We start from the raw sequence: 25,568 nt of genomic DNA, 5'->3' as shown, positions 1-25,568 counted from the left end.
ACAAAATCACAAACAAACACAGAGCACATTTTGTAGGTATTTCCAAGTAGACCAGACACAGACAATGCCCTTTGCTGGAAAATGCTGGTTCCTATGACCAGCTTTCCCTTTTAAAAGCTGTCCCTACCAACTAAAGATGCTGAAGATCAGCTGCAGACAGTCAAAATAAAGGCAGCAAGGCAAGGACAAAATAGCAAGGCTTTACTCCGAGCTAGACCTTTTCCAAAAAACACCTCCCTTACTTTCTGTTTTGTTTAACTGGGCCACAACTATAGCTTATCATTTCTTACATTATATCCATTCTGTACTTACATTAATCCTGGCCTGGGAGAGACACAAGATATCATTTAACTTGACTCTCTTCTTTACTATATTCTTCAGATATTATCCCAGTGAAAGAACTGGTAATTTTAGATCAGATATTCTCACACCCTTTCTCAATGATTTCTTTGGAAATTATTTTTAGTAAGGAAGAGAGCACGGCTGTGAGTGCACTGTTTAATTCGGGCAGAACAAAGAAGCAGAGGCCATGGGCTCACAGCTCCACGATAAAATAACGAAATAAAACCATACATTTGAAGGCAAAAAGATACTTTTTTAAAGGAGTCCATTAATTTCTGCAAACATTAGTTTAATAGCACTTATGCATATATGTATGAAAACTCCACTGTTACAGTGGGAGATCTGTAACATCTCTCAATACATGGGAGAAAACATTTATTTTCAGAAGGAAAGAAGTCCTTTTGGTTGAGGCAGTATATAATTTTTCACAGACAAATGTGTTCATCTAAACTCAACCTACATGTCTCTGTGCCTTATGCTCAAATTTTCTCTCACTGCAGTCAATACATTAAGTGCTGCCTAACTCCCACCTCCTAAATTCAGAAAAAAAAAAAAATAAAAATCATTTTTCCTTAAAAGAAAACATCCTTTGAAACAGAATGTACTCTTATTGCTATAGACTATGAATTAAAGGCTGAAACTGGCTATTGGTTAACACTACCCTGTTACACTAACCTGTGAAGCATTAACAATGTTTGGACTGCTGCCCTAAGGAAACTTCCCCAAGTAGAGGGCAGGGCATGCACTGTGATCCTCAAGAGAAGGCTCCAGAGAGCACAGCTGTGCTCCTGCACCACTCAGAACAGGTTGGGCTTTTGTCCTGTTCTGGCTCACCTTTGCTAAGTGGCAAATAGAAGGCCAGCCCACAGTGCTGCCAAGGATTTGCACATTCTCACGCATCTACATAAATGCGAGATCCTGCAAATGCTACATTCTGGAAAAAATATTATTCAAATGTTTTGAAGGAGTCACACATCTTAGCAACACAGCGGTATTAAAAGAAGAGCAGTTTATCCAAAACAGATTTGGTGAATGCAAAAATAAAAGAAATGCAGAGTCCTAAGAAAAGAACAAATAAGAAAATGTAACTTGGGTTGTGAATTTGACTTTTGCCTATCATCCCTCTCTCCCAAAATTGAACTGTTTATAGAAGGAACAGGCAGCTAATAGCTTTTTATATCCCATTTTTTTCATTATTTGGTGCTTTTGCTAAATTCTTTGCTTTTCTGCTTTTGCTGCACTTCCTCTCTACCTCTCCTCTTTGCCTAAACAGCTGATTCTCCTCATTTATCTTCCCTGTCGAAAAGTGGAGCTGTTCCTATTTCTAGTTCGTAAGCCTTCGCTTTCTTACTGGTCTTTCCTCTTTACTACTTTTCTGCCTTCTTTCTTCCTTTCCACATTTTTCAGCACTTCATCTTTTTTTTTTTCTTTTTTTTTTAAATATAGGGTACTCATCTTTTCACCTGTGCTTTCTTTTTGCCTCACAGGCGGTTGGATCTGAATAGGAGGGACTCAGTTTTGAGACATTTAATAGAAAACTGAATGACTCTTCCCTTAATATTTTCCTCAGCAGATGGACAAACTTTACACAGAGGGGATCTGTATCTTAAGATATTTCCTGGAATCTCATAAAATTGTTCCAAAAATCGAATTTAAGAATTTAAAAGGATTTCACGTTAAACATTTCATATACATCTTTATGCGAACTGCACTAAGCTCCCATTTTTTCCTTAAAAAGTAAGTATGGAGTAACAGTTATTACTGACATCTGTCATATTTTTATAGGTATTGAATACCTTTATAAAATTCAGTAGCGGCAGCAACAGATGTAGCATAAAACACTGTGAACCAATCTCCTTAATCGAGCATCCGCTAAGCAACACAGCTTCATCACTGACAGTCATTGAGTAACACAGGAGGCAGCTTCCCAGAAGGTACTTGCTGCTGTTATATCAGAGGTAATTAAACTGTAAGGTGATTTATTCCTTTTCAGCTGCGTACCTGAACTTCCTAAAATCATTAATGATACTTCATGAAAGGATAGCAGATAAAGGACGTAATTATCCCCAACTAAATTATGTTTACAATGCAGACACGGTCACAAAAATTCCAGAAAATGCCATTTGTTGGCAAAACATTCATAAATTAAGCACAAAGGATGTGCATCTCCAGTGCACTAAGGGTAGAAGCACTGCCATCACATGCATTGCCTCTTCCTTCCCTGAGACTGACAGCGGCTTTCTGACAGCAGGCAATATCTCTAGGCAAGACAATCTGCTTACATAAAAAACAGTTTTGCATTAATCCTATTGCAGCATTATTGATTACTAAAGGAAGCTGCAGACAACAAAACAGGTATTTTTAAATAAATAAGGTGCCTTAAAGAGTGGAAAAATCCCTATGTATAGAAATTCAAAGGAATATCAATGTCTGACATGTTTTCCCCACCATATTAGCTAATCCAGCAAAAAAGATCCTTGGTATGTCATTTGCTGATTGATGAGCACAGAGAGCTGAGACCCGAGCACAGAATTTTATTGCTAAAGACATTTTCATCTGCAGCCAAATCACCAGGGAAACACTTTGTCAAACAACTTCATTCTGCAGGGAGATTTTGTGACAATATTGGCAACTTAAGAATTTGTTCTGGCTTTTCCAATAGCGTCTACCTGCCCTTGCTGAGAAATATTTACAGTAACATCGCAATTCATGCAGATGTCCAGCTTGAGACCTGGGAACAAGTGCTTCACATTTCTTTGTGATAGCTGAAAAACAGATAAGTTGAAAGCTCTATTTTTTTTATACATATACATATATATGTATATATACGATCCAATATATTTTTGGCAGTGTTTAATACCAATCCCTGTACTGTCATAATAACAACTGATCTTACACTGAGCATCTGCAGAGCTACAAATTGTTACTTGTTTTCAAGAGCTCAATCATGGTTTAGTACTCCCCCCACACACACACTTTTCTGCATCTAGGGGGACTGAATCAGACAAAGTGATGCTAACTTTTATACCATCAGGTTAGGCAAGATGATAAGCTTCTGCTGAGATACAGTGGGTTAATATACCCAAACTCATATCCTCTGTCTGCTCCTGAAATTGCTAAGGAATTTGAGTCCTGCTGATTGTCTTGAAGCCTCTAATTATTTTCTGTGTTGAATGAAATTCCCAGGTTTCACAATTTTCTTCTGCTGTGATGGCAGCAAAAGTGACCTCTATGAAGTTTTCCTGGCCAAGTAACAGGCACTCAGTGTTCTCAGTGCCTCAGTTATGCTGCCTGCAACGGGCTGAATCTGAACATCTAGAAATATGGTGCCCAAATAGGGGTGTATGCATAAATCAGGCATGTTTCCTTTGTTCACAGGAAAACACCAGAAAACAAAGAAACAGCCAAACAAGACAGTGTAAGAACACCTGGCATGTGACAGAGCGGGGGAAGGAAGAAGTGTTGCTGTTTTTTTTTACAGGTACATGTGGAAGCACACAGGTGAACTTCCAGCTTCAATTCACACTACAGATAAATTTCCATCCCTTGCACTCAATGGGGTGAGATCTTTTTCTTGAGATTCTTGGGTTAAGCCTTACTTATAACTGTGAATCTGAAAATAGAGGTTAACCTGAATAACAATAATTTTTCCTAGAGAAATTTCCTTAGCTACTACGATGCCATTTTTGTCTGGGCAATCTGCCAGCGGCATCCTTACACTGGCTAATATAAGGGACAGGAGATCAACTGTTTAATACTAGCTGCCAGTCAGCTTGCAAATAAAAAGGCTTTCATCTAGCACCCAAGCCTCCATTGCCACCATTCCTATCACTGCGGGATCCACTCAAACCCCTGCTGCTGCCTGTCTTCTGATGCTGTCCTTGTGTCATGCACAGAGATGTGTGCTTTAAAATATAAAAAGCAGTGCACGCCACACGTACACTGAGCAAAAATAACAAGCTGAAACCTCTGAAGAGTTTAGCACTAACTCTGCAACCTTTTTTGTTTTCCTCTAAAGAGCTGATAGTTAGCTCTCTGAGACATTTCCTTGTGACTTATTTCCCTACAGGAAATCCTCAGGTCAAGTCCAACATCAGACAAATCATTCCATTTGTTTCTAGATACGTTTTGGCAGGAATGAAGGCTGAAAGACTGGAGGTAAGATTTTAAAATTGCTACTTGTCATACCTGCTGTTTCATTTGCTCTTTTTTTATTTTTTTTTTCATAAAAGCTGTATAAAGAAAAGACACACACACACAAAAAAAACCAACACAAATACATTCGCTTGAAGAGTTTAACATAAACAAGTGTCTGGGTCTCCTCTTGGCTAAATGACAGTGTGAGCAGAGTCAAGTGCCTACCGCTGCCACCTGTGACCACTGTGCCTTCCCGCAGGACAGCTGGGTTCCTTCTGGCAGGGGACAAGTCCCCAGCTCTCCACTCCTGCCATGGCTGTGAAGCAATTTTGCCTCCTTTTTGGCTGCACATGAGTGTGCCGCATGGAATTTGACTGATTATCCCTAAACATGAAAATGCAGTTATTTTCACACGTGCAACTAAAACCATCTGTTAAAGAAATGTGCTCAAAACTTCACTCCAACAAATGATGTGCAAGTCCTCTCCAGCGTGCATGAGTTCTGCATAGATGGAAGGGCTCCAGGCTGACCACCAGCAGAGGTTCCTGGCAGTCTGGAGACCAGGAAGCTTCAAGGACTGCACAACAGACTTCTCAAGGAGCAAGGATTATGTGGAGCATCACCCAGATACAACAGCTGCAGCACAGGTGTGAAATACCTTTCTGCATCAGAGGTGAAGACACACCTGTAAGTACCTGACATGAAAGGAGATGCTGCTGGGCCATACTGTGGGCTGACAGTGGGCAAAGAACTGAGGAACAGACTGTCCTCATCACTGGTAGAAATAATTCCTCTCCATCAGGGATCCTCAGTCTAACATTGCCAGTCTTCTTCCAGAAAACCAATCTTAAACATTACTTTCTTGCATCTTTGCTGTGTGCTCTGTGTCGTTGTTGACACTTGGCTGGTTACCACAGCTTGAAAGTTCAATTGTCACACAAAGAAATATAACTCAGACAGCAGTGCAGTAATTCCAACACTCTAGAACTCAACAGAACACAAGGACAGGCTCACTGGATGCTGTGTCCCACAGCTAGAAGTGGAAAGATTTTCCTCTTTCTACCAGGATGCATAAATCCAGCTTGCTACAGACACTGTTGTGCTCATGTGACACGTTTACAATTTCTTGCCTTGCTCAGCAGTAATGATCCTTCAACTCTGCTGTCAGATCAATGCACGACTTTCCTCAGGACTCACTGGAATGCTCTGCACTGCAGCATCCAAACCAGGATCCAAACTAGGAACGGCTGCAAAGAGAGACAGGAGCCTGTTTGCAAAACCCTTAGATTCAGTGCACTGAAAGGAGGCATCCCTGGCTCCTCACACATCAGATTGCAGTACAGCTTTCCTTCGTATCATCATGGAGAGTTTTCTGAATGATCGAGATTTGTTCCTATCCCTTTGCCATCACCAGGCTTAACTTTTGGCAAAGCGCTCACCTCACCTGGGTCTTTGCCACTGGCAATCAGGAGGCAGCAGGAGGCATCTAAGGCATTGTCCTGAATATGTTTTGACAAACTTCACATGGAAAGCACACCTGAAATAATTCATTAACAACATAAAACCTGCTGGTTTTTACTTTCCCTTAAACACAAACATAGCTACATGTAGCTTGACTACAAAGACCTGAAAAGAAAAACCAGAAACAAAACAAAACACTCAAGAAACAGCAGCTAAGCTGTTACTATTGGCTAACAAGTCACTCCTTGCAGAGCACACAGAACACCTTTCTTTCAGACAAAAAGGCATTGAGCAAAGGGGCAGAAGAGAAAGGGTTTGGTCTCTCTTTCAGTCAAACCTTCTGAAACATAATTTTAGTAACTACATATGTGGCCCTTTTCTTTAATACTTATAAGTTTCAGTCCTCTTGCTCTATTCAAAATTGATAGCTGTGAATTATTCACATCACCTTGATCATAGGCATAGGCTACATAAACAAGAAATCATGTCTATTTTTAAAGTATTATTCTTTGGACACACAATTTGGAAGTCACTTCTCAAGAATCTTCATTTTCACAGCTCAGAATTCTTGATTTTGGAAACACCTCCTTCTAAACATCAAACACAAGACACTACCATGAGTCCCAAGTACAGTTTCACTGAATTGACACTGAGTATTTCAAGCTTGTTCTCTCCAAAAAGAAAAAACATGACACCTTGCAAAACAATGGTAATGTTGCTCCACCTCAGGAGGCTGAGACTCAGCTTCTCCAAGAAATGTCAGGAAGCTTCAGTAGGACTGCTGCTACGGACTTACTATCTAAAAACAATGTTTACAGGGCACAAATGATTGGTCTAAAATGCTTTGGTTTAGTTCTAAAATAAGGCAGCTTTACAGTAACTCAACAGAAATGCATAAAATCTCATAACAGCAATTTATCTTTTCTGATCTGCTTTAAAAGAATGCAAATACCAGAGCACTGGAAGGCATCCTCAACTAACGTGAGAACTGGAGGATGAAAAGGAGCTCCTCACCAGGGTCCCATTGCTGGGGGCATTTACACAGTTAAAGTCATAATGCAGCAAATGCAAACTCTGCATTTTCAATCCTACTTCAGAACTATTACTTAGGCCTGAATATACTGCTGTCTCCATTTGAAAACCAGAAATAGAATGAAATTAGAACTTCGTACTTATTCATGAGTTCAAATTTAAGCAATTCTTCTTTTCAGGATTACAGGCTTGATTCTTCTCATTTGCTCACACACAGAAAATGAGTAATTCTGCTATGGTCAGTGTCAGTACAAGATAAGGAAGAGTTGTTCTTTAACCATAGGTCTGCATGGCAGGGAAGGTGTGATTCCCAACCACGGCAGCACAGACAGTGCTTCACAAGCAGTGAAGAAGCTGAGTTACAAGTTTCAGCTGCACAAGACTGCTGAACCTTATGTTGTTGTATCTTTACTGTTATTCTTACTCATTAAAGCTGGCTCAAAAACATGCTGGCAGGCTGAAGATCAAACGTTTCTCTGAAGCAGTGACACAGCCAGTTTGAAATTAGCTCTCTTGAGTTGCCATAGGGCTCATCCTCGCTGGGTGCAAGCTGGAATGGCATGCTGGAGCTCTGACCACTCAGACCAGTCTCTATAGAACTTTAAGAGGTTAAAAGGCAGTGGATTTACAGCATATATTTTTACGCCTTACCTTTTTTCTTTTAACATTCCATGGTAAAAGATCTAGCCTTTGACATCAACTGTCAAGACTACAGTCAATAATTTGATGGATGAAGTGACTGCAGTGATAAACAATCAAGTCCACAGATGATTCAGAACTATTACCCACAGAATCAAGTCACATCAGTGATACATGTTGTATAAAAGATACCAGAAGATTATATTAAAATTCACGTAAATGTCTACAATGAAGTTTAATTCTAATTAGCAGGATACAAGGCTCAGATGTACAGATATGAACAAAATTAGACAAAATAAAAAAGCTGTGAAGCTCTCCCTTTTCTACCACAGAAAAGACTGGTAAAAAAGCCATGGATATTTCGCAGCTATGAGTATTAATAATGATTTCCCTAATCCTCTCACTTTCTCCTGAGGGAACATTTTGTTCTCTTCTGGCAGTGATAACTTCACTGACAGGAAGGAATACTCTAACTGCAAAAGGCACCAACTGCTTCTGAGGAAGGCTCAGCCACCAATGGGTACCAAAGAGTCCAGGGAGCACCAAACTTGAAAACTTTTGTCAAAATCCTGAAAATGAACACCAAAACTTCACACCTATTTGAAATGAGGCAGACTAAGGAACTACTGTGTTTGCAAGAAATTTTATCTGGAACTACAAAGCCAAGATAATAGTACAATGACACCTGTCAAATTGGATAGGCAATACATTTCAGAAACTGAAGACTGACACAGCAGCACAACATGCAGAACAGCAGAGCAAACATCAGTAGTCAAAAGGCCAAGATTGCCGCTGGGGATCTACAAGTGAATATGCAAGTAACAACCTGCCTCACAGTTTTTCTCACTCTTTTCTTGGAATGACTGATTTTTGACTTGCTGCGATCTGAGTAAATCCCACCAGAACAGAAGAAATTTGTTTTGCAAAGCTTGAAACCCATTACACCTTTGCAGAAAGGAAAGCACGGGGAGGCCTGCCAGAATAACACAATAGAGAATGACCGAAGAACTTGGTTTTACCAATCTCTATTCAAGAATAATAAATGGCTTGGGTTGAAAGGGACCTCAAAGATCAAGGAAGAATTAGCAACTGTGTCTTCTGAGACAGAACGGTAAAATGAGCTCTGACCTCAGAGCATGGGGCTCACCTGGAGCATCAGATCTACCATTAATACTCTTTGATGTCACTGGCAATTATTTTTCTTAACTGTGCATCTTTGGAATACAAGAACTCCCTTACCAGCCGTTAGCAGGATAAAACTGAGATACAGAAGGCCCCACTGAGCCAGATGTTTCATCATTGGAGAGGTCCCTTTGTGATCTGACCTGGGCAGTATGAAGATGTGTGCTGGAGCACCAATAGGTCTATCAGATTTCAGCAGCCTGAAATCTTCACAGATTTTCATCAGTGAGTGATGAAAAACCTGTAGAGGTCCCTCCACATTACACCTGCTTGCCAACCCAAAACCTCAGGTGGAGCACCTTTCCACTCCTCTGTGCTCCAACAACACTCACTGGGAACTGCCTCAGGGAATTCCTCGGATGCTTTTCATTACTTCTGTAGTTCTCACCTCATTTAATTTGGCAAGGCTGTGGTGTTACATGAAAGGTCTTGGAAAGTTTATAAGTGCAGCTTCTAAATGATCTGTATCATGCCTCTAATGTTTGAAAACATGCATTCTATCTTACATAAAAATGACTTTTCCTTTTGTTTGGCTGCTATCAGCATGTTTTAATCACTGACAACACCTGTGTGGAAACTAGCCATTACCCCTCAAAAACAGTGAAATTACTTCATTTTTCTGCCAAGAGGACTTCCCAAAAGCCAGCTATTTAGGCAGCTTATAGCCTGCAAGAAACTTCTGCAGCAGGAAATGCAAGACTTTTTCTGTATCAGGATTTCATCTGTTTCTCTGAAATACCCCAATCAGTACTTAAGAATGAGGTAATTTTTTAATCAAAAGCCTATTCTGTGAGCTGTCTGCCCTGAGGTCCATCTCATTCATCTCTCCAGACACGGGTTTTGGCTTTCTCTTACGAAGAGGTTAGCAGATTGCTGTAATTGGATGGCCCCAAATGCTTCAAGCACTGTAACAGCAAGAACCAGAATCTAACTTGTGCTCTGAGCAATAAAACTTTTGCCCTTAATAAATATTGCTAACTATGTGTTTTAAGTATTCAGAGAAAAATACATTATAAAGACTTAATCCACTCCAGCTATGAGGAGATCTTATCTAGTATTCAGGCTAAAGCTGTCCATATCCCACCTCTAATAAGCTACAACATATTAGCATGACTAGGATGTCCATCTTTCAAACATCTGTGGACGGCTATGAACCTGTAATTAATTTTCCTCCCCTTATTGCATTACTAGCAACTACTTCTGCCATAGAAGCATGGCCCCTAACATTTCCTCCTGTTTTATTTGCAAGCCTATCTGCTCAATTATTTTCTAAAATTACATCCTCAACATTTACCAATGAGAAAAGATCTCCTTACTGACCCTTACCCTTATGAAACGTGTTCTGTGTTTTTCATCACCAAAAGCCCACATCTGGTTCTCTGTTCTTTCTTTGGGTCATCTTGTCTTCTTTTTTTAAGAGGATTTTTACAAAGTTCAAAGGTATTCTATTATAATTACTATCATTACAACCTGCAAACAACTTTCACCTGATCATTCACATTAAAACAGACATGTCCAAACTACATGCAACGCTGTGTGAAGCGTCATCTTTCCAAAAGTATATTTCTGTATGTGAAAACATCATCAATGGTCACATATCCCTACAAAATGGAGACTTCTTGGGCAAAAGTTTCAATCTGACTTATGCTTTTTTAATTCTAAAAATAATTGAAATATCCACAGATATTTTTGAGTATTTATTGAGATTTAACAACAAATAACCAAATAAGGGTAAATATGTGTTTGTATTCTATGATGGCTGTGGGAAAGAAAGAAATTATGTGAAAATCTGTAACTAGCAATTCAGATGAGACCTTTCAGTATTACAAACTAAGCCAAAGCCTTCCTTATTTTAACAGAACTGAATATATCAACTCAGCAGTGACAAAAACTCCTTTGTTATCTGTTGATACCACTCACAGATAGGAACGTCTTGTATGGCCCAGCACAACACAGCAGTATCCCAAGTTATGTGGAGTACAGGGAGGTAGTCCCACAACACCCAACACTCTCCATCAAAGACACATCCAGACAATGTGAGCTAAACCCATAAATACAGTGACTTGCTGAAAGGATAACAAGATATCATCTCTTATTGAATCAGGATGTGCTGTGATGGATACTCTAAAGAATGATGGATATGCTTCAGTTAGAGTGAGAATTTCTGCTAGACATCCAAATATATGAGGTTGATCTGAAAAAAATATTTATAGCCTTCAAATGAAACACAAGTGTTATATCAAAAGCATTTGCTATATAGCTTAACCCAGGCAAAGATATAAAAACACTTTAATGTGTCATATTTTAAAAGCAGATCTTCCAGAAAAATCCAGTTATCCAAAACGTTTCTATTTCCTGATGATAGAATTCTGAAGCAATGCATTAATCAAAATTGTGGGATTGTTCCCACACTGTAGGGTTGTTCTGTTGGTTTTTTTTTGTTAAGGGTTGGGTCCAGTAGTGAAGTAAAATGGACAACAGATTTCATTAAGTAATACAATTATACACACAATATATTCTTTTACATAAGTGTTGACAAGAAAAGAATAAAAAAAAATCACTGTTACCCAAGTGCGAATAAAAAATGTAACTACATAACCAAATCCTGAACCAGAATTGCCTGTCACAGCAGAACATTATTCTGTAGGTCTGAGGGACAACTTTGAGAGGCATTTGTCACTGAGCTGATTCACTGGAGTTACTGAACCAACTCATACAGAAGAACTGTTTAAATTAGCCCAGCTACAATACAACTGGACTGAAAGAAAGATCTGCTTGAAGTGAAAGGCATAGGGACAGAAGAGGGCAGAAAAGGTTTCTTAAAAGAATTAGAACAATCAGCTGGGATTCCTTTATGAAGTACAAGTCAGAACTTTCATGGAACAAAGGCATGCAAACACCAACGAAGCATTTTTCCTATGCAAAGCCCTGATCCAACTAACATTTATGTCCTCTGTTATTTAGGTGATGAGGAACTTTACAATGGATTGAACAAAGGATGCCTCGTTAGGAGGAAAGACTTAATGACAAATATCACTTCTGCAATATTGCATCCTTCTAAAAAACACCGTCTTTAAGTCTAACTGCAAGTCTAATATATTTACTAGAAACTCTGCCTAAAACTTGTGATTTTCCAAAGCCTTGCTTTATGATTGCTCCTTTGCTCAGATAACGTTTTTCAGCAGGTTCTAAAATAGGTTGGCAGTTTTGAACATAAAAACTAAACATATCTCCCACAGCATCAAAAAATATAACCAGAAGATAAAAGCACTTTATCTGACTTTTAAAAATACAGTGTGAAGTTACAAACTGGGAAATGTAAATAAGAATTGGGGCCACTACATGTTGTTAAAAGTAAACTATTTCATACCTTTATATGGCAGCTTTGAAGCTTCTATAATTCTGTCAGAATGGAGAGTGGTTTTATGGATACAAGAAAAATATTTTTCAAGTTCTAGGGGTTTCCAAACTTGCATAAAAAGACATAAGCATACTGAACATGTGCAAAAATGAGACAGATGAAGGCCCCTATTCTATGTAAGATGCAGAAATAGTTGCAGTAAAATATACAATTCCATGAACATATAATCATAGGTAAACTAAGCTATGAATGCTCACGTGCTGCTCCTTTGGGAAGTGCCTGTGCATGTCTTCCAGCCATGCAGGAAATGGAAGATGGCTTCTGCTGGAGGAGCACATCATTTCTGGATACGAGGGTACATTTTTGCAGGGCTTGTGGAGCAGCTGGCATGCTGCAGGTTCATGTGATGGCGTCTCACCCTTGCTCCGAACCTTACTACTCAAGTTTAAGGACACAGAAGCAAACTTGAATCACTGAGGTCTTAAAAACAGCTTCTAGCACCAAAAGTGAACTAGCCCTGAATTAATCACACCCTCTCAGGCAATGTAGTGGTTACAGAGTTGCCCTGTGTAGACTACGGGTCAGCAACCTTACACAGGGGGCATGTCAGGCTGCTTGTATAAATTCCAAATCAGTACGAACTCATGAGGTACCACGGCATCTCAGAGAAAAATAGGGCTCTCCTTCTACCAGCAGTATCTATCAGCCTCAGAAGAACCACCTCTTCTCAGAGAAGCACCTGGTGAGCAGCAAGTGCATATAGTAGTTCTGTTCTCTCCCGTTCTCTACATCAGTGAATAGAAAGCTTTTCTGTCTGTAGAGCCTGAGGTGGATCCAAAAACATTAATATTATGCCTTTACACAGAACACGAGCACTTGGGCTGCATGCAAGGCACCTCCAGAGGACAGAAACAGAGCTTCTTCCCAAAGGTAAAAATTATGCCTGAGGGGAAGTGGTGAAGCCAGAGCTACTCACCCACTTTTGGCTGCTTCATGCAGTTATCACCAGCAGGTCAGGAGACCTGCATTCCTCACCTATCAGTGCTGGTGAGGCTATACTTGGAGTGCTATACCCAGTTCTAGGACCCTCAATGCAAGAGACAGCTGGACATTGTAAAAGGAGTCCAATGGAAGCTACCAAGAAGACTAAGGACTTGAGTACCTCTCCCTGCTCACAGCTGGGGAGTAGGAACTCTGGGGAGTTGGAATTTTAGGGTCTCTTCCAACTCAAACAGAGGGAACAGCTGCCTGGCACAGTGGCCAGCCAGACTAACCATAACATAACCATTCTGAGATTCTAACCCCAGAATCATGAGGAACAGAATGTAATGCAAAACATTTCTTAAAACACACTCGTTCATGTATCCCTGAAGAAACACTGAGTGCTATGGACTGCAGGACCAAAGGAGCCTTTTTTGACACAGCACGACCACAGCCTCCTGTGGTACATCTTCTGTCCCAGCAACCCATTTCAGAGAATTTCTGCACCAGGATCACATTTACTGTAATTGATTTAACGTTCCAGCCCTTTGCAGACATTTCTTCCACCAGTTTGTCCACTGCTTCTAACAGTGTGAGTCTCCATACCTTAATGATGTGCAAAAACAAGCAAACGCACATCTCCCATCTTCTTTCTGTTCTAAATCTGGCTGAGGTTATTTCTCAAGATCCAAGAATAGTAAGACTGACTGAATTAAGTCCCCTTTTCATCTGCATCACTGTCACTTATTATTTTATAGATCTCTTATATCAAATGATCATTTATTTTCCAGGATAGAGCATTCAGGTCCAATTTTTTTACATGTCTTGCCTTATATTTCTCTGCTGAATGCAGTTTTCCAACATTAGCTATCTTGGTGAACTCAAGCACTTTTCCTTCCTAACTAAGCAAGGTCACTCAAAGCCTATAAGCTCTGAATCTAGAGCTATAACACTGATCCAGAGCTGTTCTGTTTTTTTGTCACCAAATGGACCCCTTTTCCACTGTTCATATTCCACATGATTCCAGGATGAAGAGGACATTATAGGATGCTACAATTCTACAGATCTGTAATACACAAATCACTTTAGATACAGGCAAGGATGAGCTTAATTTAATAAATATTTTGAAATTTAGAGTAAGAGAAAACATTTTATCAGTTTCAATTGACATGACAAATACCAAGACAAAAGCAATATTGTTGTCAAAACTATTGACCTAGAATGCTATTTATCCAATGAAATCCAGCAGAATATAGAAAGAACACCAAATTCTTCTTTATTTTTTTTCCTTATCTTTCTAAATTAAATAAATCCTCCATTGTCACAGGCTCTCTGTTGGGTTGTTCTTGGTCATGATGCCCCTTCACTCAGGGACAGGCCTAAATCTTTTGCTTTGAAATAAGCAAACAAAAAGTATCTCCCAGAGGAATGATGTTATCACTCTCTATGTAAGTCTCCCCCTCGTTTTTGTGTCTATATTACTCCTGAAAGACAATGACAGCAGTCTGAAGGCTCTGACATGCAAAAATTACATTTGCAGAGGACAGGAATTCAATCTTGTAAGACTTCTTTCTGACTGGATAAAATTTTTGTTCATGCTCTCTTAGCATTGTGTTTTTCTCTTTCTAATCTGTTTCACCCTTCAGCAAAATGAGCCTTAACATTTCAAAGGAGGATTGTGATTTATCTGAAAGGAGAATGATCCCTACTTGATTTCTGACTGCCACAAGAAGGGACCACAATTAAGACATTAGCTAACCCCTACTGAACAGAAGGAAGGAAACTGATGTTTTCCAGAATATCTGCTAGGACTAAAATAGTAACTCTACCTTGTTAGAAATTTTACAAGGAGTATGAAAGAAAAGTGAGTTTGAAAGGGAAATTTTGCTAGGTGGAAAAGAATGCTTTAGATTGGATACAATGCACATTGAATCGCAGGGTCATGTCGAGGTTGAGTCACATTGACTGAGCAAACTCCAGATTCTAGACCTGAACTGGTTCCATTGCAAGCAGAATCTTTCAGTTATGGACAGGCAGAAATCCTGCCAGTGACATTGCCAAATATGCCTGTTCTGTAACAGGAGATTCACCACTAGATAGACATTTACACTTACAAGTTTAGTCTGCTATTTGGAAGTCTTCACAAGAAAATAAAACCACAGAAGAAATATTCATCAGTAGCTTTCTTTTTATCCTCAAGGAAAAAAATAAAAATGTTATTAAGCAATAAAGCAAACACAAAATTAAAAATAAAATAAAAAAAACCAACCAAATATTTCAGATGATTTCCAAAAGAATATCTCCTTCAGCAATGCTAGAAGAAGAGCAACAAAATAAGCCATTTTTTCTAAGGACAGCATACGTAAACCTTTTATTTCATTTTTTTTTTCCTTATTCAAGCACATTTTAGGTTAAATAAAATAATGCTATTTGAAACAGTTTACATTTGATTTTTTTTAATATATTTTTTTTTAACTTTAAGACAACTTGGCATGATGCTAAAACACCTCTATCACTGAGCAGGCCTACCCTTCAAAGCACTTCCATTACTTCATCATCACATCCAACAGTGCACTGAATGAGGGAATCCAACAGACAATACCTATTCAGGCAACAGTTACCACTTCGGGAGTTTAGCAGCATTTTGTTAAGATCAGTACAAGACATACATACAATTTGCCATTTATTTTGGCAGTGATATATATAGAGCTTACTGTTAGCCACAGAAAATGCAAATTTAACTTTTCTAAAGGAAACTACAAATGCCTATTCTTGAAGCCAGTATTTTACACCTTATAGAGCATAAGCAGAAAAATTTTCAGTGTCACTGTTGCCGAGATTTCCTGCTATTTTTATTTTCTTCTGACAGAATATTCAAAGCTGACAAATGTTGTAAAACAGACACAGTTATTAAAAGCTTCAATTTACAGCAAATAGTGACAGTTTGCTTTTGCTGCTCATAAACCAAAATGTAGAGGTGTAAATAGAGGGAATGTGGCAGCAAAACACAGTCCTTTACACAATTCTAAGTAGCATAACATCCTACTTTTCATTGTGTGCATCTAAACAATATCAGGTTTATAGATCTTGTAACAGCTCTTTTAAATTTGGCTTGTACAAAAATCCCACTGGTATCATATACTTGAGAGAACAAAAAGCCCAAAGACACGTGTGGCAAAAATAAAACATACAGTACTCTTAAACACACCTATCTAATCTCTGGGACTTTGCTGAGCAGCACCATAGGTTTTTACTGTGGAGGCTGACTAATGAAACAGGGAAAACCCATTTATTTTATCTCTTCACACTAAAATTCATAAGGGTGACCTACTGACCTACAACCTTTCAGGCTTCACTGCTGCTTCCAAAGGAAAAGGAAAAATCTTTTGGATGTCACACTCAACAAGAGCAGAAAAACAATTCATGAGGTAGCAGGTATGCTGTGGCACATTTCCCTACTTCAAATACATACTTTTTGCCTACTAAGAAACTTGAAAGTTTTCAGTTCACATTCTTCCCTGATAAATTTGTTTTCAGCTATATGAGAATAATACAAAAACTCTCAATTTTTATTCTAAATAATCTTCCCCTTCCTTTTCTATGTAAGGGAATCTTCAAGGTTGAGATACAAAATTATTCAAGATAAACATCAGAAAATCAGAAGCTCTTATGTGTACTTCACATCCTCCCACTAGGAAAGCATAGGTGTAGTGTATCACAATGGGTCTGAAATAAAAGGACTAGGGTTTCATGACAGAGGTTAAAATAATGGAAGTACTGACTTACAGTGAATCTTGCCCACTGAGAAAGCTGGAAGCAAAATGAACTTGTTTTCCAGATTCCATGTGGCCTTTAGAAACAGTTACTCACCAAAATGATATCTCTGCTGAATACATTTATTGTTTTTCACTAAAAATACATACAGTGACAGATCTCTTTTTCCTCCTTTGGGATCTGATGTAGACATTTCATTTTTTGTTGATTTAAATATTGTGTATTTGAGTCATATTTATGCACCTAAAACACTATGGACAGATCTGTAGTTTATGCAATACTATTTAGCAACATAGAGACTGCTAATTATTCACCACATCTGTAGCAGAAGGTACTTCCCATCTTCAAGCTTTCTTTTTTTTAGGGAGGGGCAAGGGGCTAGGCAAGGGAGAGGAAGGATGAAGGAAAGCTGTATTTTGACAATTACAGTAAGAAATAAGTCAGAAAATTTAGGCTAAGCGGAGAGCGAGAGCTCATCTGGTTCAGTCTTCTGCCTCACGACTTGAAAAGCACTAGTTTGGCTTTAAAAAGAATTCAATGATGACAGAAGTCAATTTGAATTCAGTATTTTTGTGTTATTATTCAAATCTGTTCCTTACACAACCTAACTATATATAACCAAACAGCAAGTAAGCAAGTAGAACAGTAAGGAGAAGACAAAATATCTGACACAAAGACTGATAACACCTTGCCTCAGTATTCACTGTATCAGGGAACTTTATTTTCTTTTTTCTTAATTCTTAGCTAGCAACTAGTCCTATTTTGTAAGTAGAAGGAGGTGTGCTTTAACCTTTCATGCAGCAGAGAGACAACTTCTGCAACAAGAAGAAGTAAAGAGGATTTGACCTGCTGTATGAGGTGTGGTTGAAGAATACTGCTAGAAAACTCTGGTCTTCTGATGAAAGACACGATCATGCCTACAGCAATACTGTAGGCTGTTAAAAACAGCCACTGTCTTCCTTTAAGTCTTCTTTACTCAGATTCAGATTGAGGAATAGGCTGAAGACTCAAGAATGTTCTCAAGCATTAGTGCTCATTCTGAAGGGTTATTTCCTACATGGAGATACAAATTCTCTGATCTAGTAAAGTGATAAAACTAATGCCCTACAGGTGTAGGCATTTTTAAGGGAATATATAGCTATTAAGCAAATTACATAACACCTCTGGTTCAAGCGCCCAGTGCAATAAGCATAGTAATAACAGAGAGGGAGTCAGAGCTCCAGGGGGCTGAAAGCCTTAATTAAATAAACACAGGTTGGTTAATGCGATAAAGTCTTGGGCGGATTAAGTTTTGTTGCAAAGCCCTGAAAAAACAGATTCTTCCATGAGAAATCAAACTAATTTAGGAGCAAACAGATGTTGAATTCTGTAGTTTACTCCACAGAGCTGAAGATCTGGCCACTGCCAACAACCCAGACAGCAAAGAGCATCACTTCCCTTCAAAGACACAACTCCTCTCTGATATTCCAGAAGCTACTAAAAATAGCTTACCTTTCTTCACTGCATTGTGCTCAAGTTTCTTTTTGTCTCTCCAGTTGCCCAACTCCAAACTGACACAAAAAGACTATCTCTTTTCCCACCAATGCCATTTCATCTGTCCTATCAATGATGTTACCTTTATTGTCCTGTTTACCAAGCTGCACACTCCTGATGTTCTTCCACTACCTGTTGGACAAACCTCTTCTGTCATGGTATGGAAAGCAATTGCTCCCTTATACTTCACCATTTTCAATGGGGTCCCACTTATACTGTGAAACATCAAAGTAGCTATTGAACAACAATCATGAGATTACTTGGGAAACGTTTATTCTCTTTGACATTGTTTTGTCTTTCAGATTCCTCGTTCTTAAGATCAGAACTGTCTTACATTTGAATATCATCCAGGATATTTTGGTAGCATCCAAAATCTAGTAATCAGAACAGCAAAAGAAGCAATAATGCATTTCAGATGCTGCCCTCAGAGATTTGGCTTAGAAAAGGCCCAGTCAATTAATGGAAAAAATCAGTGTTGCCAGTAATTGCTTTCAGAGTTGGTTGGTTCAACTTCTTAGAATATGATGGTTGTATTACCACTGGCTAATCACTGGGGAAACAACCATGATAGCAAGCTCATTTGCATGATTTTAGAACACAACAGCACAAACTTAAGTGATCTGCATGATTTGCAAGACCTACAACATGACTTTTTTTTCAGTGCATGTATCAACATTAAAAAAAGCCAGAAACCTCTCTTGCACTCTCTGCAGAAGCAAGGTATTAAGGAAAAAAAACTTAATAGAAACCCATCTTTTTAGCTGTAACATTTTGATCCTCTTGCACCACTTAGTCACAAAATTAGCAATCAGTAGAAATCCTAACGCGAGACGGGTGGTTTAGTTACTGTCAGTAACATATTTCAGAGGTCTGTAACAAATAGCAGCAGAAATGAATAAATAATGTTCAAAGTCTAACAGCCGGCTTCCCTAACAGTGTGAAAATATGTAAATGCTACATCACTTACTCTTCAAACTGGCTCTCCTTTCATTCCTCAGAGACTTTTCTGTCAGAATAACAAGCTAAAAACAAAATATGAATGACAAGTGCACATACTTAGCTGATTGAGAACATAGAGTCAAACAGTAACCATATTAATCTCGTCTCTCAAAGAGGCTGTGTGAATTCCAGGCAGAAATATTGATTTTGATCTAGTCTACTGCAGCACAGATTGATAATCGGTGTTCAAAATCTATGCAGGAGTGCTTTCCTCCAAAATGGCAACCTTCAGCACTTCTACTGCAATTAGGACACCCAGAATTTTGTACTTAGAAGCCATTAACACTGTCAGAATTCTTTGCTACCCCTGTGTATCCCTGACAAACACCTGAGTTCTGAGCTTCCAGAATATGCACAATCATAGCCTAATGATGAAAGAAAACTGTAAATGTTATCAGTTGCTTTACTCTTGATCTGGTTTTCAGTAAAGCAAGTATTCATCATACTCGAGCAAATTCCTTTAGTGCATACTGTCACACAGGATTAACTGATTGTAATACTGCAGAGCTATTCTCTCTGCTCATAGGTTGCCAGTCTCAGAAGTTACAAAAAATGAGATGAATTATTGAGAAATGGGTCCACAGACAACAGAAGAAACAGCCAGATAAGTGCTTTCCATCACCACTCATACAACTCCAGATACTGGGAGAGAAGAGGAGGGGTAGACAACCGATCGGTACCTTTTCTGTCTGACTGTCTTCTTCTGCCATGCCCTACGGGGGGACACTCACTTTAATTCCATCTCATGTCTGTAAGATGCTTGTAGCAGAAACCAGGAGGGAAACAGGCAAACCACAGGTAAGACTAGCCACAAATTAATGACATTGTCAAGGTTTTATTTAGGAAAAAAAGGAGCTATGTATTTATCCTGAAAGGTCAAGATTCATTATTTTATATCTAGCTAGGAAAATCTTTCAAACTACTAAATAAAACCTGCAATGTTTTGTTTAGAAGTTTCACTGTGAGAGGTTAGGGAAGCAGTTGCTTGAACTCCAATTAGTGCTGTATCCCGTGATTTTCATACACTAATTCAGATAGGTTCATTTTAATTAAAGGAAAATTGCCAGGTCACTTTTGTTGGCATCATTAGGTGGGAAAAAAGCAGCACAAAAACCAACCACCCAACCAACCAACAGCAACAAAACCTCCAGCAGGCACATGAAGCTGTTTACTGCTCTGTAATGCCATAAATAACAATTACATTAAATTAGACTTCAGGAACAAGGCCCAATTTTGAACAAGCACTATTCTTAAGTGACTCAAAAAGTTTCTCAGGCTGCAATAGCATGAAGCATTTCCCCTCAATGGAGTAAGTTCACAGCACAGCAAATGTTACAATAAAATTGATTACAGTAGCTCATTGGCTGCTGTTTACAGAAGGACTGACCAGAGCTAGTTATAGGCAAAAATTGCCTATTATGTTGGCTTTAAATAAAAAGGCAAAGACTGGAAGTTTTTCAAGCTCTCCTGGTAAAATGGATGTCCTGTTGTTTGGGAAGGAAAAGAGCTGTGTGCTCTCCAAAGGAGAAAAGAAAGGTTAAGCTCTCCAAATGATCCATCTTTCAACCCCAAAACAATTGTACTGACAGAAAGCCTCCAGCCTGTCACAGCCCTGAACCCCACAGGCACTAGGAAGCATCACTGCTTGCAGAGACTTCACAAAGCAATTAATGCATTGGCTCTCTTAGCTTTTAAGAGCAAACCCATATTAGTCTTCCAGTAGCTTGCAGTCAACCTACCTCTTCTTGTGTCGGATTCCCAAAGGGAACCCCCTTCCAATTACAAAATTCTCAGAAAATCCCTTGTCTATCTTTTATCTACACTGCTTGTACTTGGAGAATAGATGAACGAGGCTCATTGGACTGCATAAAGAGAAAAAACCCTTTGCTATTGGTGGTGCAAATCCATTCTGACATGGGATTTGAGGTACTTCTCCACATACTTCTCAGCTACATTGCTTGATGACCCTCTCTCAAATCGTTTGCCCTTACCAAGCTCTAAGGTTTTGGAATCCAGTCACTTCAGATAACTATCTAGCCTATATGCTCTCAATAAACTTATGGAAAACACAATCTGGGAACTTACATTTATTATCACACCATTTTAGAGAAGCACACATAGACCACTATGAGATACTAACCTTAGGCTGTGAAGAAGCACATTGATAACTTGTAAGAGCAGTTTTTGTTCTGCACAAGAACAAATTAAGTCCAACAGCACACACTTTTACATGTCCTCCTGACATGAACTTGTATCATTCTTTCTCACATTATGATGCTGAAAAGTTAATACAGGGGAGGCAGTCCCCAAAAACTTTGTACAACAGTCATAAATATTGAAGCAGAGAAATTAAAGGGCAAAGATATGAAGTGAATATCTTTCACTTCATATGAATATGAAGTAACTTTATTCCCCACCAAAATGGGAAGTGTCCATTTGATGCTTTTCATAAAACTTAATTGGCCTCTAATAGCTTTTGACTTATTTTGGAAATGATGCTGCTTTTTTACTTATTTTGGACATAACGCTGCACTACCATACATATAGCACTACAGTCTATTTCTAAGCTACTCAACACAAAGGAAAACATTTCATCTACAATGTTAGGCTCTTTTGGCTTTACACAAGAAGCCCCAACCACCATGTAACTGTTCTATATTCCTAACATGGAAATATTTAATGGTAAATATTTGCATTCTGAAAACCAGTTTTGTTCTTTTGCTGTTCATCAAAATTACTTAAAAAAAGAAAAGAAAAAAAAAGGAAAAAAAAGAAAAAAAAAAAGAAAAAAAAAGGGAGCAAAATGAAATATATATGAAATATACAAAATGCTTTTTTTTTTTCCTGGATATTGCTTTTTTGTTTTGAATTCCACTGTAAAGGAAGATGTCATACCTGTGTACACAAACTAGCCAATGGATTTGCAGAACAGCCACCTGATAAAGTAACTGTAGCTATCTTAAAATTACTAACTTCACACCAGCTTGGTGGAAAGCCTTCCTGTGTGGTTTTTATTTGTTTGTTTCAGAACAGAGTCTTGTTACCCTGGAAAACCCAGGAGAAACAACGGTGAGGCATCACTCCCACACTATTTAAATAATTGATTTTTATAACTTTGTTGGGACATCTATGTGGAAGTTTATGAAACTGCAGTAAGAATATGTTTTGCCATCCTATGATACCTTTAAAAGAAGCAGTTTACAGTTGGAAGCTGGAAAACAGGCACAAAAAATTGAATTAAATGCACATTCAAACATTTTAAATGTGTACGTCTTTTTCATTTACATAAAATTTTCTTTAAGAAAATGGAACAAACAATTATATGTAGAAAATATATATTGCTACTAAATCCGGTGAAAGTATGCTTAAATGAAAATTGTAAATACATGTTTTGAAAAGCTACTGATATGGTTTTTGGAAAATGCCTGATGCATCATTGTAAAACTTAGAGAAACTTCCATTATAACACAGTGATAAAATGCTTACAATAATGTATTAAAGCAAGACATAAGCATAGAGCGGTTCACCTAGGTAGCAACCAGTTATGAATAATTTTAATAAATATGCAAAGACTACATTCTGCCACACTGAATAGCTATCTGTTGTAAACCTGCAATACGTTCTTAGACTAAGACGTGTATCTCTAGAATGAAATAATTAATTATCATCTTCAGAAATGTAACAATTTGGATTCTGCAATATCTGCAGTTTTCATCAGTTCTTCCCATCATTCATTTAGATCCTCAGTATTGAATATTATTTTTTACAAACATTAACTCGATTTTTATTTTTCATGCCAATGAAATTTTACAGCCTACACTGCAATGCCTGCTGTCTTCTAAGTCTTTTCTCCTAGAAGAGAAAAAACTGAGTTAACGGATGCAGCTACTGAACAACACATACCTTACTTTCTCCCAGGGTCACTTAGAACATGAAGGACATAGAGTTGTTGGAATGGGTCTACTGAATGGCCACAAAGATGATCAGAGGGTTGGAGCCACTCTGTTTTAAAGAAAGGTTGAGGGAGCTGCAAAAGAGAAGGCTCTGGGGAAACCTCATTGGGGCCTTCTGACTTTTTACATGGTCTGATAATGTTAGGATAAGAAGGAATGGCTTTAAGTTAAAAGAGGGGAGATATAGATTAAATGTTACAAAGACAATTTTTACTGAGAGTGCAGTGAGGCACTGGTACTGCTGCCCAGAACTGTCGGTGCTCCATCTCTGGAGGAGCTCAAGGCTGGATTGGACAGGCTCTTTGCTACCTGAACTGGTGGAAGGCAGCCCTGCCCATGGCAGAGGGTTTGGACTGGGCAGGCTTTAAGCTCCCCTAAGCCATTCTGTGATTTTATGATTGTGCAAAATCCCTTTTTGAACCAACTCTTCCAGAATCACAGTAAACACCACCTCTAATGCACTAGATCAAGTATAAGTATCCAAATACATCAAACAGAATGTGGCCTCATTAGCCTCTAACAAAAATGCAGGGTACAGGAGACAACAGCAAAAAAAGAAAATATCATCTGTTCCCATCTGCATACTACTCATAAGAACAGCTCTAAGAACTGCACGAACAGAAGCTGTGTGCCCTAACACTGGTTTGTGACTGGCCAATTTGGTACCAGTCATCTGAACTGCAGAATCTCCACTGTAAAATGCATACACATTTTTGTTTAATATAAATATGTATTCACTGGTACACTCAGGTATGACTTTTGGGAGCCTATAACCCCTTAAGCTGTAGTTATTTTGTGTTGAGAAACTTGAGAACTCACTGTGTGTAAGTTAATAAAGACACATAGGAAGCATGTGACAGATGTACAACCAGGATGCTAGGTTATATCTTGTCACCTTACTGATTCTGCTCCAATTTACAGAAAGACTTGGATCTCAAATTCCAACTTTACTATTCATCCAGTGGATACTTCCAAGTTTACCTCAGGAGTACTCTGATGTATGTATGTATTTCATGCAAGCTTCCTGGGCTGCTATCCAAATCACAGCCTTTAATTCTCAGCAACAAATCCATTAACAATAGTTTTATTTGACTACAGAGCTGTTCTGAACATGGACAATTTTAAACTCCGTTTCAACTTCAAATCAAGACCAGAGAAGATTAAGCCTCTCAGGATGCAAATGCTACAAGGCTACAGTCATACAAAAGATACACAGAGAGATAGATAGTTACTCTGACATATTAATTACATGTACCTTAGAAAATTCATGCTTCAAAGATTTGTCTCAAAGAGAAGATAAAAATCTACACCTGAAAGTAAGATTCACACACACTTAGCTCGCTTCCATGTAGACTAGTTAAGAGAATTAAAGAAAAAGTGCAGCTGCAGTCAGATGTTAGCATAAATTATTGGATGTTATTATCAGTTTTGAAACTACCACACCTTTACAGCACCAAAAAAACCCACCCACTTTACTCAGCTGCTTTTTGTTTGTGATATAGCAGGTTGGTAACTGTCTCTTAAAGTACTCCCTCACACTTTACATAACTGCTATGCAATAACCCACAGCAATCATTCCCCGCCATAACTCACTTGAACTGGAATCAGATGAGGGAGATAAACATTAAGAGTTACAAGACAACAGCATTTCCGTAAGCTGTTCAATCCATACACAGACCTATTTGCAGTCTTATTTAAAACTACAAACACAGAAAAAGACGTCTGTGAAGTTAAATATATTTCTCCTGTAAAAGCATGCATTGGGTAGAAGAGGGAACAATGGGGTTTCTTTTCTGTGTTATTCACTGTTCTGAATTGCTTAGTAGCCCTCTAGAAACATCTTTTCTGGTTATTAACATAGAATAAATTCAATCTCCATTCAGTTATTTTCTTATTAGGCAAAACGTGTGAAAGCTAGCTGCAAGAACTCCACTAATGAGTCTTGGTATTTTCAACACCAGCAGATTCATGTGAAATGTACTGAGTGCAATATGAGGCTTTTCCTTCCCTGTAATTGCAGCACATAGAGAAATCCAGCCTTCCCATGAGTTTGTCAGGGTTGGTGAGTTTTTAAACATCAAGTTCTTAAGAGTACTCATTTTCTCCTCAGAGCAAATTTGCTTCATTTGGTGCAGAAGTTTAAAAATGAACACAAGAAGCGAGGTTCTCCTTCT

At 38.5% G+C, this 25,568-nt stretch overlaps 1 protein-coding gene across 5 annotated transcripts in view; it reads right to left on the bottom strand.

Annotated features, from left to right (window-relative positions):
• RSU1 (Ras suppressor protein 1) overlaps nt 1-25,568 on the bottom strand; it is a 98,217-nt gene that overhangs the window by 19,177 nt on the left and 53,472 nt on the right. Inside the window, exon 9 of one of the 5 annotated variants that reach the window (XM_048951463.1) lies at nt 13-5,726. The exons of the other annotated variants lie outside the window; for them this stretch is intronic. Within the exon in view, the coding sequence (XP_048807420.1) occupies nt 5,717-5,726 (10 nt within the window). The 3' untranslated portion in view covers nt 13-5,716. Of the gene's footprint in view, nt 1-12; nt 5,727-25,568 lie in introns of those variants that run through there. 5 annotated transcript variants of the gene reach the window in all.

This window comes from Lagopus muta, chromosome 7 (assembly GCF_023343835.1).
Source record: "Lagopus muta isolate bLagMut1 chromosome 7, bLagMut1 primary, whole genome shotgun sequence".
In the NCBI taxonomy this organism is placed as follows: domain Eukaryota; kingdom Metazoa; phylum Chordata; class Aves; order Galliformes; family Phasianidae; genus Lagopus; species Lagopus muta.
This window is presented reverse-complemented; position numbering and strand designations above follow the sequence as displayed.